A 15,502-nucleotide genomic window follows, 5' to 3' on the forward strand; every position below is an offset into this window, starting at 1 on the left:
AAATTTTATAATCTTGCCATTACTTAATTTTAAACAAATGGTATGAATGTGCTAGTGTTATCTTTTTTTTTTTTTTCCCCTCCAGTGAAAAATAATTTAGATTTTCTGAGAAAAGATGACAGCTGGCTTCATGTTAAGATCTGACTTTTAAGACCTGGTATCCAACAGATAAACAAAAACACTTGTTCAAGGGATGGGTGTCTGAGGACCATGGTTTCAGGGGACACCTAGGTCAACTGGAATAATGAAACGTATTAAGAAAACGTTCTACATCCCACTTTGGTGAGTGGTGTCTGGGATCTTAAGTGTTAGCAAGTGGCCATCTAAGATGCATCAACTGGTCTCAACCCACCTGGAGCAAAGGAGAATGAAGAACACCAAAGATGCAAGGTAAATATGAACCCATGAGACAGAAAGGTCCACGTAAACCAAAGACTACATCAGCCTGAGACCAGAAGAACTAGACGGTGCTCAGCTACCACTGATTTCTCCTCTGATAGGGACACAACAGACAATCCCTGATGGAGCAGGAGAACTGTAGGATGCAGACCTCAAATTCTAGTAAAAAGACCAGAATTAATGGTCTGAGACTAGAGGGACCCCAGAGGTCATGGTCTCTGGACCCTCTGTTAGCCCAAGACTGAAGCCATTCCTGAAGCCAACAATTCAGACAGAGATTGCACTGGACTATAAGACAGAAAAACGATACTGGTGGGGAGTCAGCCTCTTGGCTCAAGTAGACACATGAGACTATGGGGGCAGCTCCTGTCTGGAGGCGAGATGAGAAAGCAAGGGGGGATAGGAGCTGGCTGAACAAACACAAGGGTACAGTGCTGTCACATTAGGGGGTGAGCAGCTAGGAGTACATGTCAAGGTGTGTATAAGTTTTTGTATGAGAGATTGACTTGATTTGTAAACTTTCACTCAAAGTACAATTAAAAAAAAAAAACTTGCTCAAGTAAATTCTGAATCCCTCAAGACATTATGCTCCCTAAAATAACGGTCTAAGCAAGTTTCAGGAGAGAACAAAACCTCACATCATCAGGGTGTTCTACCCAAAGATATCTACTTTTTTTTTTTCAATAAAGGAATTACTTTTTTGGGAAAAGCAGTTGTATGACTGTAGAAGGAAGACCTCTGACCTCAAATCATAGTTTAATGAAGGAAAGATTATCCTAAATGAGTAAGAGGACCTTATTTTTCATGAGCTCCTTTTTGGATGTCATGTCATCATCACACTTCTCCTCTTTGCCTTGTCTCTCTATGGCCTCCATAGTGGAGCTGCAGTTCTGCTTCCCTTTCTTCCCTCTGTTTTGGGTGAATCCTTTCCCCCATTTCAGCTCATCTTCATTCCTTTTCAGATACTTATCAAATTCATAGTTAGCTCTATGCTTTCTGCCATCATCCAAGTGATATCTTTGTGTTTCAAGTTCTTTTTCTTGAAATCTTCTCTCCATATCCCTTTGCTCCTTATCACTGTCATTTTGTGACCTGTGATTCAATATAAGTTATTAGTATACCTATGTAAATTGCTGGTTGATTACTTGCCTTCCTTTCTAGACTGTAAATTCCACAAATACAGGGAGTATGTAAGTCTGCTTATCAGTGTATTGCCAGAATTTGCACAGTAATGGGTACACAGCAGGCATTCAATGAAAAATCCATGAAAAGATGAATAAATAGAAATAATAATAATAGTATTTACCATAACCCTTGAGTAACAGATAAATAATAGGCATTATACTAAGATAGAGATATATATGTATGTGCATGTATATTTCTAAATCTCAGTAACCATCCACAGTAAATAAAGGACCAAACCCATTGCCTGTTGAGTTAACTCCAACTCACAGTGACCCTACAGGACAGAGTAGAACTGCCCCATAGGGTTTCCAAGGAGCGGCTGGTGGATTTGAACTGCTGACCTTTTGGTTAGCATCCTAATCCCTCCATTTTTACAGATAAAGTAAATGAGGCTAAAACAGGTCAAGGAAATTTCCTAAGAGCATCCATCTAGGAAGTGGTAGAGCTGACATGAATATCCAGCATAGTCAAAGCTAGTACTGACAACTTAGTTTCTGCTCCAAGCAGAGTTAAAATTAACGAAATTTAATAATGCCAGATTAATTAAATTTACATATGTATCAAAATATTAAGTGAATAGTAAATAAATAAGTTACTGCTTAGCTCATTTGGTTCTTAAAGTCTTTTCCCTGCACAAACCACAGGAAAAAAAGACCTTAGACACCATCTGTGAAGTCCTGGTGGCACAGTGACTAACAGCTCAGCTGCCAACCAAAAGGTCAGCAGTTCAAATCCACCATCTGCTCCTTGGAGTCCCTGTGGGGCAGTTCTATCTATTCTGTCGCATAGGGTGGCTATGAGTCAGAATCGACTCAATGGCACCTAAAAACACCACCATCACCATCAGTGGCTCATCCATCTATCAGGAAGTAGTGGTAACACTGGGCGGGGGACAATAAGGGATCTATAAGCAAAGTATGAATTCAGCCAGAAACATAAGAATAGGCATACTTACAATCATAAATAATACAGCCATCCATACCATAAACTATAGTGCTAAAGCCACAAAAACCAAACCCGTTGCCTTCCAGCTGATTTCGACTCACAGTGACCCTACACTGCTAAAAGATAATGGACCCGGTAAGCATGTACATTAATTTTATAAAGAACCTAATAAAACAATACCTCAAAAAACAAAGAGGAAAAATAAAACTTTAATGAAACTGTGTTAAAAAGACAGTAAGAAATCATTCATCTGGGTTCTTAAAAGCCTGTCAGTGCCAACCTAAGATACTCTCCTGGTCCCACCCCATTTGGAGCAAGAAAGAATGAAGAAAACCAAAGACATAAGGGAAAGATTAGTCCAAAGAAATAATGGTCCACAACTACCATAGCATTCACCAGACTGAGTCCAGCACAACTAGATGGTGCCTGGCTGCCACCGCTGACTGCTCTGACAGGGATCATAATAGAGGGTCCTGGACAGAGCTGGAGAAAAATGTAGGGCGAAATTCTAACTCTAATTCTAATTCTAAAAACAGATCAGACTTACGGTCTGCCAGAGACTGAAAAATCCCTAAAGTATGGTCCCTGGACACCCTTTTAACTCAGTACTGATGTCACTCCTGAGGCTCACCCTTCAGCCAAAGATCAGACAGGCCTATAAAACAAAACGAGACCAAATGGGCACACCAACCCAAGGGCAAGGACAAGAAGGCAGTAGGGGCGGGAAAGCTGGTAACAGGGAACCCAAGGGGAAAGTGTGGACGTGTTGTGGGGTTGGGAACCAATGTCATAAAACAATAAGTGTATTAATTGTTTAATGAAAAACTAATTTGCTCTGTAAACCTTCATCTAAAGTACAATTAAAAAGAAAAAAAAAATTCAGATAACTGTGGTTCCAGGAAAACAGTAGCCTAATCACATGACCTTGCCACCTAACCACATGACCTTCCAGCCATCAACTCTGAAAAGAGCAGCCTAGAGGCTGGGGGCTTAGTGGGAGCTACATACAGCAAGTAGGCAGGAGCCCTGGGGTAAGGAAGACAAGACTGAGGGTCTTGGAGAGTCCACAACTTGCAGAATTCTGCAAACACCCGAGGAAGGTAACTCCAGCCTGTGTGTGGCCCAGCAAGACTGTGGGGGAGGTGGCCAAACCTTGAGGATTAGGGAGTAGAGAGTGGTCACCTCCTGACCAGCAGCTGGCTGGTCCTTTCCTAGCCCACAGAGCAGAGACTGTACGTCTCTCCCATTCACAGATAAGCCTTGCTCAAGCTACCTCCACAGGGGCTGGACATCATGAGCAGGCAAGGGAACAAAAAAATGCACCTATGTGCATTCAGCAGGGAGAAAAGGCAAAACAAGCCAAATATCCAGGATTAACTGCTGCTGGTCAAATAACATCTGGAGACAGATGATAACTTAAAGAAAAGAATGACAGCACTTAAAATGATTCCATTTCTGCATCAAAAAAACTTTCTAAAAGGACAGTGATAATGGTAGCACAACATGAAAAATGTAATCAATGTCACTGGATTGTAAATGTGGAAGCTGTTAAGCTGGCGAATGTTTTGATGTGTATATTTTCAGACAATTAAAAAAAAAACTTTCTAGTCCTCAAAGACTGGGTCTCAAATTTAAAATTCTGTAGATAAACTGAAGGAAGATTTGGTCATTGGTGAGATCCAAATCTGGCAGTTTGGATAATCAAATGGACAAGATATCTCAAAACAAAATTACAAAGTGACTAAAATCCATGAAGGAAACTGGAGGGGCAGGGAGACAGATCTTGCGTACCGAATGTGCAATAACAAGAGTCCTAAAAGAAAGATACAGGAGAAAAAGGAAGAGGCAAAGAGAGGCAATAGTTAAGGAAACAATGGAAGAAAAGTTCCCTGATTTGAAGACACACTTGAGACTGAAAACTGAATGAGCTCATTAAGTTCCTGGCATGACTGATGAGAATAAAAAACAAACATGTATAAGCACATCCTAGTTAAATTCCTGAATTCCAAGAATTATGTAAAATATAAGTGCTTATACTGACAGAAGGTATTGACTATGGCTTGATAACAACCTTTTAATATTTAATGTGGTCATAAAAACAAAACCACGACTCACTTTTCCTTGAGCTCCTTCAGTGAGCTTTCTAAGCGCTTGGATTTTATGACTGCACAGCTAGGAAATTTTTCCCATTCTCCATCTCCAATATCAATTTCCTCTCCTCTTTCTTTTGGTTTCTCTGTGGCTGGCTCCTCTCCCTTTTCTGGTTTCTTAAGAAGCTGAGAAATTGTAATATTAGTAAAATATCATTTTAAGAGTTTACTATAAAAAAAATTGCTTAATACGTAATTAAAAGTATATGCCAAGAGGACAGAGCAAGATGGCAAAGCGAGTAAAGGTTCCCATTTACTCTCCCAGGAATTAACCCACTGAACAATGAATAAAAACATGCGCAGACTGAGATCTCAGATCTCTGGACAGCAGCTAAGGTGTTGGAGTGTCAAGGTGAGTCCAGAAGCGGGGCAGGGAGGAGGAGCGGGGATGTCACAGAATCTGGGAGAACCTACCTGACTACATCTAGAGCATTCGCTCACTGTAGCCATTTTGGGACGGGGATTGGCAACACCTGAAACAGGGAATACAGAAAGGGAGCTAATCTGAGGCAGCTGTAGTCTGATTTTTTAAGGCAGCAGAGATTGGCCATGGCAGTTTGTGGGCTGCACAATTGGGAAGGAGGGAAGGGATATCATGGCGCTGCAAGAGATTTGCTGTTAAATCTTGCTGAGGCCTGAGATGGATGGGCACTAGGACTCGGAGGAACTGTAAGGGCAGCAAGGTGAGGGGAATACTTTGGACAGACAGGCAACACAGAGGGAAATAGCCCACTCTCTGCCCATGGTAGGGCACCATGGGAGAGCCTGTGCAGGTGCACCCATGAAGGAAAGATATGAACTGAAACTGAACCCATTGCCTTTGAGTTGATTCGGACTCATGGTGACCCTATAGGTCAGAGGAGAACTGCCCTGTGGGGATTCCAAGGAGCAGCTGGTGGATCTGAACCTTTTGTTAGCAGCTGAGCTCATACAAAATTTAAAGAAAAAAAAAAATAACAAAATGGCCCAAGTTCAACAAAATATAGTAAAACACACAAAATCACAAGAGAAAAAGGGTCAATCAAAAGCAAAACATGAAGAAGAGAAAATTTCTCCTATGGAGGCCAGGCTAACAGAAAGAATTGAAAATTTTCAGACTATGCTGCTAAATATGTTTAAAGAAAGCAAAACACACACACAAAGCAAACTAATGTAGATCAGGAAACAAATGGAGGAACAAAACAAGAGACTCAACAAGGAAACTGACAAACATAAAACAAACAAAAAACCAAAGAGAACAATGAACTGAAAAATAAAGCAACTGAATTTGAAAAAGAGAAACACTCAATAGAGTAGAACACACAGAAGATAGAATATATGAACTAGAAGACAAAATAACTGAATTTATGAAGTCTGACGAGAAAAGAACAAAGAAATGCAAACAATCCCAAATGAAAATATGGGATTCAGTTAAGAAATCTAATGTTAGAATTATAGAAATCCCAGCACACCATGACAACAACAAAGGCATAGAAACAATTTTCCAAGAGATAATCAGGGAGAATTTCCCAGACCCAAACAGAGAACCAAGCTTGCAAATACTGGAATCTACATGAACCCCAATTAGAAGAAACACAAAAAGATCAACTTCAAGCTAACCCAGTGCCAAAACACAAAAAGATCAACTTCAAGCTATATCCTAATAAAATTCTTAAAAACCAGAGGAGAAAATTCTGAAGGCAACAAGAGAAAAATGCAATATAACATACCAAGAGTCTTTCATAAGAATTGGTGATTTCTCCCCAGAAACTCTAGAGGCCAGAAGACAATAGAGCAACATATACAAAATACTGAACAAAAACAATTGCTAACCAAGAATTCTTTACCCAGCAAAGCTGCAATTCAAAAAACGGGAAATCAAGACATTCCCAAACAAACTGAAGGTCTGGGAATTTGCCACTACCAGATCAACTTTGCAAGTATGACTTAAAGGAGTACTCCAAATGGAAAGGCAATAACATTAAATAAATACTTGTATCTATACACAGGAAAAAAAATAAACAAAAAATAAGAGATCTCAAAAAAAAAAGCAACAACACAGGCAATCCTAATGACCAAGTATATGATATTTTCAGGGAATAAAATCAGTAATTAAATTCTGCAAACAATACAACATCAAGTTTGTAAGAAATAAGTACAAAGTAAACTTAACTAATATAGGTTGTATATCGATGTTAATGGAGACACAGCAACAGAAATGAGGGAAAAGACATTCAGAAGGAGGAAGAAAGCAAAAAAAACTCATCACAAGACAGCAGCCAAATACAAACAAAAACAGATAAAGCAGAATAAAAAACAAAGAAGACACAAAACAAGTCGCAAAATGAGTGAGGCAGACAGTTTGTTTTTAGTAATAACCTTAAATGTAAATGGTCTAAACACCCCACGCAAAGGGCAGAGTGTGGCAGGATAGATAAAAGAGGTTGGAGAAAAATATTCCATGCCACCAGCAGAAAAAGAGCAGGGGTGGTCATACTGATATCAGATACCATAGACTTTTAAATCAAAATCTGTTACAAGAGATAAAGGACATTACATAATAATAAAAGGGTCAATTCAGCAAGATGTAGCAATTGTAGATATATATGTACCTAACAGCAATGCTCCAAAATACATGAAAGAAATACTGACTATGAAAGGAGAAATAGACAGCTCCACAATAATAGTAGGGGACTTCAACACCCCACTTTCAATTATATACCAAACATCTAAAAAGAAGGTAACTAAGGACATTGAGAACTTAAATAAAACCATAAGCCAAATAGACCTAACTGAGCATCAATTTCAGACTGCAAAAGTTGGTAAAAATCTTCAATTTCGTCGTCTTTGGTCTTAGTGGTTGGCGTGTAAATTTGAATAATAGTCGTATTAACGGGTCTTCCTTGTAGGTATATGAAAGGTATATGAATACTATCCTATCACTGACAGCATTGTACTTCAGGATAGATCTTGAAATGTGCTTTTTGACAATGAATGCAATGTCATTCCTCTTCAAGTTTTCATTCCTAGCATAGTAAACCATATGATTGTCCGATTCAAAATGACCAACACCAGTCTCTTCCAGCTCACTAATGCCTAGGATACTGATCTTTATGGGTTCCATTTCATTTTTGATGATTACCAATTTTTCCAGATTCATGCTTCATACATTCCAGGTTTTGGTTATTAATGGATGTTTGCAGCCGTTTCTTCTCATTTTGACTTGTGCCACATCAGCAAATGAAGGTCCCAAAAGCTTGATTCTATCCACCTCATTAAGGCCAACTGGACTGGGGAGGCAGCTCTTCCCCAGTAGTTTTTTGAGTGCCTTCCAACCTGAGGGGCTGCTCTTCCGGCACTATATCAGACAATATCCACTGCTATACATAAAGTTTCCACTGGCTAATTCTTTTCGGAAGTAGATCGTCAAGGCCTTCTTCCTAGTCTGTCTTAGTCTGGAAGCTCCGCTGAAATCTGTCCACCATGGGTGACACTGCTGTTATTTGAATACTGGTGGTATAGCTTCCGGCATCACAGCAACACACAAGCCCCCACTGTACTCTACTGACAGTGTGAAATTTATCGAACATGCAATCAGGATGCGTTGATAATTATAATTACTGCTGATTGGAATGTGAAAGATGGAAACAGAGAAGAAGGATCAGTAGTTGGACAATATGGCCTTGGTGATAGCAACAATGCCAGAGATCGCATGATTGAGTTTTGCAAGACCAACAACTTCTTCATTGCAAATACCTTTTTTCGCCAACATAAACAGTGACTATATACATGGACTTGCTAGATGGAATACACAGCAATCAAATTGACTACGTCTGTGGAAAGAGACAATGGAAAAGCTCAATATCATCGGTCAGAACAAGGCCAAGGGCTGACTGCGAATCAGACCATCAATTATTCATATGCCAGTACAAGGTGAAACTGAGGAAAATTAGAACAAGTCCACGAGAGCCAAAATATGACCTTGAGCATACCCCACCTGAATTTAGAGACCATCTCAGGGACAGGTTTGATGTGTTGATCACTAATGACGGAAGACAAGACGAGTTGTGGAATGCATTGAGGACATCATACATGAAGAAAGCAAGATGTCATTAAAGAGAAAGGAGAGAAATAAAAGACCTAAATGGATGTCAGAAGAGACTCTGAAACTTGCTCTTGAACATCGAGTAGCTAAAGCAAAAGGAAAAAATGATGAAGTAAAAGAGCTGGACAGAAGATTTCAAGGGATGCTTAAGAAGACAAAATAAAGTATTATGATGATATGTGTAAAGACCTGGAGATAGAAAACCAAAAAGCAAGAACACACTCAGCACTTCTCAAGCTGAAAGAACTGAAGAAAAAATTCAAGCCTTGAGTTGCAACAGTGAAGGATTTTATGGGGAAAATATTAAACGATGCAAGAAGCATCAAAAGAAGATGGAAGTAATACACAGAGTCACTATACCAAAAAGAATTTGTTGACGTTTAACCATCTCAGGAGGAAACATATGATCAGGAACCGATGGTACTGAAGGAAGAAGTCTCCAAGCTGCACTGAAGGCACTGGTAAAACACAAGGCTCCGAGAATTTACGAAATACCAGTTGAGATATTTTAACAAACAGATGCAGGGCTGAAAGTGCTCACTTGTCTATGCCAAGAAATTTGGAAGACAGCTACCTGGTCAACCAACTGAAAGAGATCCATATTTATGCCTATTCCTAAGAAAGCTGATCCAACTGAATGCAGAACTACTTAAACAATATCATTAATATTACATGCAAGCAAAATGTTGCTGAAGATTATTCAAAAGCTGCTGCAGCAGTACATCCACGTGGAATTGCCAGAAACTCAAGCCGAATTTAGAAAGGAACCAGTGATATCATTGCTGATGTCAGATGGATCCTGGCTGAAAGCAGAGAATACCGGAAAGATGTTTACCTGTGTTTTATTGACTATGCTAAGGCATTTGACTGTGTGGATCATAACAAATTATGGATAACATTTCGGAGAATGGGAATTCCAGAACACTTAATTGTGCTCATGAGGAATCTGTACATGGATCAAGAGGCAGTTGTTCAAACAGAACAAGGGGATGTTGCATGGTTTAAAGTCAGGAAAGGTGTTTATCAGGGTTGTATCCTTTCACCATACCTATTCAATCTGTACACTGAGCAAATAATCCAAGAAGCTGGACTATATGAAGAAGAATGGGGCATCAGGATAGGATGAAGACTCATTAACAACCTGTGTTATGCAGATGACACAACCTTGCTTGCTGAAAGTGAAGAGGACTTGAAGCACTTACTGATAAAGATCAAAGACCACAGGCTTCAGTATGGATTACACCTCAACATAAAGAATACAAAAGTCCCCACAACTGGACCAATAAGCAACATCACGATAAACAGAGAAAAGGCTGGGGTTGTCGAGGATTTCATTTTACTTGGATCCACAATCAACACCCATGGAAGTAGCAGTCAAGAAATCAAAAGATGCATTGCATTTGGGCAAACTGGCTGCAAAAGACCTCTCTAAAATGTTGAAAAGCAAAGATGTCACCTTGAGGACTAAGACGCACCTGACGCAAGCCATGGTGTTTTCAATTGCCTCATATGTATGTGAAAGCTGGACAATGAATAAGGAAGACCGAAGAATTGATGCATTTGAATTGTGGTGTTGGTGAAAAATACTGAACATACTATGGACTGCCAAAAGAACGAACAAATCTGTCTTAGAAGAACTACAGCCAGAATACTCCTTAGAAGCAAGGATGGTGAGACTATGTCTCACATATTTTGGACACGTTATCAGGAGGGATCAGTCCCTGGAGAAGGACATCATGCTTGGTAAAGGAGAGGGTCAGTGAAAAAGAGGAAGACCCTCAATGAGATGGAATGACACAGTGGCTGCAACAATGGGCTCAAGCATAGTAATAATTGTGAGGAATGTGCAGGACTGGGCAGTGTTTTGTTCTGCTGGGCATAGGGTCACTATGAGTCAGAACTGACTCGATGGCACCTAACACATTCTTCTTCAGAGCACATGGATCATTTTCCAGAATAGATCATATGCTAGGACACAAAACAAGTCTCAACAAATTTATAAAGACTGAAATCATACAAAGTGTCTTCTCTGTCAATAATGGTATGAAGCTAGAAATCAAGAACAGGAAAAACAAGAAAAAAGAACATATGGAAACTAAGTAATACACTACTAAAAAACTATTTGATCACAGAAGAAATCAAACATGAAACTGAAAAATTCCTGCAATCAAACAAAAATGAAAACACAACACATCAAAATCTCTGGGACACAGCAAAAGTAGTACACAGAGGGAAATTCATAGTAATAAATGCCTTCATTAAAAAAGAAGATCCAAAATCATTAACTTAAACATACAACTTGAACACATAGAAAAGGAAGAGCAAAAGAAGCCAAAAGCTATCAGAAAAAGGAAATAATAAAAATCAAGGCAGAAATATATGAAATAGAAAATAAAAAAAACAGTAGAAACAATCAACACAACCAGAAGTTGGTTCTTTGAAAGGATCAGTAACATAGACAAACCACTGGCGAGAATGACAAAATAAAAAAACCAGGAGAGGCAAATAACCAAGTTAAGAAATGAAATTGGTGACATTACAACTGATCCAACAGAGATAAAGAAGATCATAATGGATTACTATGCAAAACTGTACTCCAACAAATTTGAAAACTTAGGTCAAATGGACAAATTCCTAGAAACACATTTCCTACTCAGACTAACACAAACTGAGGTAGAAAATTAAAACAGACCCATTACAAAATAAAAGACTGAAATGTCATTTAAAAAAAAAAAAAAACTACTAACAAAAAAAAAGGTCAGGACCAGATGGCTATGCTGGAGAATTCTACCAAACATTTAGAGAAGAGTTGACAGCGATCCTGCAGAATCCCTTCAAAAGCATAGAAGTGAAAGGAACACTTACCAAACTCTTTCCATGAAGCCGGTATAAGCTTGATACCTAAAGCAGGCTAAGACATCATAAAAAAAATAGAAAATTACAGACCAATATTCCTTATCAACATATGTGCAAACATTTTCAACAAAATTCTAGCCAATAGACTTCAGCAACATGTCAAAAAAATCATACACCATGATCGAGTGGGATTCACACCAGGATTACGTTGAACATTAGAAAATCAATCAATGTAATTAATCCACTACATAAACAAAACAAAGGAAAAGAACCATATGATCATATCAATTGATGCAGAAAAGGCATCTGATAATATTTAACACCTTTCCTGACAAAAAGTCTCAGCAAAATAGGAATAGAAGGGAAATTCCACAACATAATTAAGGGCATATATGCAAAACCAACAGCCAACATTATACTCAATGGAGAAAGGCTGAGAGCCTCCCCTTTGAGAATGGGAACCCATGATCACCACTCTTTTTAGACATTATGCTGGAAGTCCCAGCCAGAGCAATAAGACAAGAAAGAAAAATAAAAGATATCCAAATCAGAAAGGACGGGATAAAACTATTTGCAGATGACATGATCTTATACATAGAAGACTCTAAAGATTCCATAAGAAAACTGCTGGAACTAATGGAAGAATTTAGGAACATTGCAGGGTACAAGATCAACACACAAAAATCAGTTAGGTTCTTCTACCTAAGGACAAAGAGTAGTCTGAAAAAGAAATCAAGAAAGCAATAACATTTACAGTGGCCCCTAAATCAACAAAATACCTAGGAATTAACCTAACCAGGGACATAAAAGGCTAATACAGTGAGAATTATAAAACACTATTACATGAGGCTAAAAGAGACCTACAAAAACGGAAAGGCATCCCATGCTCACGGTTTGGAAGCTTAATATAGTGAAAATGTCAATTCTACCTAAAGTGATCTGGCTAAAATGGCACCGATTTTAAAAAAAACATAACAAATATTGGCGAGGATATGGGGAGATTGGAACTCTTATCCATTGCTGGTGGGACTGTAAAATGATACAACCACTATAGAAGATGGTTAAGACACTTTTGCAGAAAACTAGAAATAGAACTACCCTATGAGCCAGCAATCCCACTTTTATGAGCCAGCAATCCCACTCCTAGGTATCCTTGAAACCTAAAAATAATGACATGAACAATTATATGCATACCTATGCTCATTGCTGCTTTATTCACAATAGCAAAGGAACAGAAACAACCAAAACGCCCATCAACGGATGACCGCATAAGCAAAATGTGGTATACATCTACAGTGGCTATTTATGGGAAATTAGAGTACTGGACAGGGAACAAACAGAACACAACTGAAGAGAATGTTGGCACATTGTAGTAAATGTAATTAATGTCACTGAACAATTTGTGTGGAAATTGCCAAATGGGAACCTAATTTGCTGTGTAAACTTTCACCAAAAACTCAGTAAGATATTATTTAAAAAAAAATAAAGTATATGCCAATACTGAGTTCAATGCTTGAATTGCAAAAAACATAAGTTAAAGGTACAAGGAACAGGTTTTTGGTTAAATAAACAGTGGAGCATTCAGTCAATGAAGTACTTTGTAGTTCATTTTTGTAAAATAGTTAATGTGATGAAAAGGTGTTCACATTAATGAATACAAGAATGCTATAAACCAGAATGTGCATCACCATCCAATTTCTATTTCTATGTTCATATACACACATACAGAAACCCCAGTGGCGTAGTGGTTAAGTGCTACGGCTGCTAACCAAAAGGTCGGCAGTTCGAATCCGCCAGGCGCTCCTTGGAAACTCTACGGGGCAGTTCTACTCTGTCCTATGGGGTCGCTATGAGTCGGAATCGACTCAACGGCAGTGGGTTTTTTTTTTAATACACACATACACACACACACACATAGAAAAATGTCTAAAAGGTCCTGTAACACAATGTCAATGGTGATTATTCCAAGGTGGCAGGACTGGGATGATTTTTCTTTTCTTTTATCTATAGATTCCAGTTTTCCTACAATAACAAGAATTACTTTTCTAATAAGAAAAAAAATTTTTCAAAGGTTTAGACTTACACTGATGACTTTTAGAAGCAGTTTATAGTTTTCAAAGCATTTATTAGTCCCTTTCCTGAGACAGAATTATTGTCATGATGCATTTAATTTAGTATGTCTTTGCATTTAGACCTTTCCCTGTTTTCTATACAGTTTACTCTGAAATTTAAGTATCACACGTAGAGGCAGATTGGAGAACAGAAACAGAAAGGTCTAGTGCTGAAATTTTTTTTTTCCTAAGAGTAAACATATTTCAAATTGCAGCGTAGTAAACCTATATACAGATATATTTCAATTAGAAAAAACAAAACAACAAAATCCGTTGCCATTGAGTCGATTCCGACTCACAGCAACCCTACAGGACAGAGAAGAACTGCCCCATAGGATTTCCAAGGTGCGGCTGGTGGATTCGAACTGCCAACCTTTTGGTTAGCGGGCGAACACTTAACCACTGATGAAACAGAAGTAATGTAAGACAAAATACTAAAGTTGTTTCTCATCAAAGGCATGCATTGTTAGCTTGTGCAAGTCCTCTATTCTGCTGCCTCTAGGGATCTGTGCATTGAAATATTTCCTTTCAGGTAAGCGTTGGTCTTCTTTTCCTAACAATTTCTAAATATATAATTCAGTGACATTGATTACATTCTTCAAGTTGTGCAACCATTCTCGCTCTCCTTTTCCAAATGACTCCACAATCATTAACATAAACTCAATGCCCCCTAAGCAAAAACTCTCTCCCCCTCCCTCCCACCCCTGGTAACCACTAATCATCTTCGGTTTCTACATATTTCCTTATTACATGAGAGATCATACAGCTTGTGTCCTTTTGCGACTGGCTTATTTCACTCAGCATGCTGTTTCTAAGGTTCATCCGTGTTGTGGCATCTATCAAGATGATCTTTTTTTTTTTTTAATTACAAAAGTAATGTATGCAAACCATAAGGAAGGGCAATAGTAAACGTATTCATTCATTCGGCAAATAATTCTGTGTGCCTACTACGTGTCAGATCCTGTTTTAGATGCTAGGGATATAGTTGTGAATAAGGCAGACAAGGTCCTTGCGTTTAAGAAACAGGTTGCACTTTACATCCTAGTTGAGGCAGCGGTGGTTGTGGCGGAAGGATGGTAGTGAAGGTGATGGTGTACACAGTGAAGAAAAACCACAAATAAATGAACAAGATAATTTTGGGTAGGGTTAAATATTATGAACACATAATAAAACATACTAAAAGGATATTGATATCTCGTGTGAGAGGAAGAGGAGGAATCCTTTAGCTTGGGGCCAGGGAAGGCCTCTCAGAAGAGATTAACACGTGAACTGAGACCAGCATGCTGAGAAGGAACTACCCATGCATAGGTCTGGAGAAAAAAGTTCCCTGTGGAGGGAAGCAAACCCAAAAACCACAAGGTGAAACCAACCTGGTGTATTTAATTAAGAAGGAAGATGATTTCAGACAGAATGGGAGAAAAATGTAGAACAAAACTCAAATTCCTAAAAAAACAAAACGAAAAAAAGTCCAGATTTACTGGACCGGTAGAAACTGGATGAATCCCTGAGATTACTGCCCTGGAAAACCCTTTAAATTTGGAACTCAAACCACTCCCTGAGGTCACCTTTCAGCCAAATTGACAGACTGGCCCATAATATAATTAATATCACCTGTGAGTACTGTGCTCCTCAAAATAATCATCTAAGTGAAACCAAATGGAAACATTTTCCCTAGGCCAAACATGAGAAGGTAAGGGGGATAGGGAAACTAGATTAAGAGAAACAGGACAACCAGGATGGAAATAATGAGAATGCTGATACATTGTGAAAAG

The 15,502-nt window shown here is 38.7% G+C and overlaps 1 protein-coding gene across 8 annotated transcripts in view; it reads right to left on the reverse strand.

Annotated features, from left to right (window-relative positions):
• UPF3A (UPF3A regulator of nonsense mediated mRNA decay) overlaps positions 1 to 15,502 on the reverse strand; it is a 35,579-nt gene that overhangs the window by 4,733 nt on the left and 15,344 nt on the right. For 2 of the 8 annotated variants that reach the window (XM_023552658.2, XM_023552659.2), the window contains exons 8-10: positions 11,629 to 11,674; positions 5,094 to 5,152; positions 4,645 to 4,805 (exon numbers count right to left, since the gene is read on the reverse strand). The exons of 2 other annotated variants lie outside the window; for them this stretch is intronic. In XM_023552658.2, coding sequence (XP_023408426.1) covers positions 4,645 to 4,805; positions 5,094 to 5,152; positions 11,629 to 11,674 — 266 coding nt within the window. Of the gene's footprint in view, positions 1 to 620; positions 1,492 to 4,644; positions 4,806 to 5,093; positions 5,153 to 11,628; positions 11,675 to 15,502 lie in introns of those variants that run through there. 4 more of the 8 variants (XM_023552663.2, XM_064268613.1, XM_023552660.2 and 1 more) reach the window with 4 other exon arrangements.

Source organism: Loxodonta africana, chromosome 15 (genome assembly GCF_030014295.1).
Source record: "Loxodonta africana isolate mLoxAfr1 chromosome 15, mLoxAfr1.hap2, whole genome shotgun sequence".
NCBI classification, from domain to species: domain Eukaryota; kingdom Metazoa; phylum Chordata; class Mammalia; order Proboscidea; family Elephantidae; genus Loxodonta; species Loxodonta africana.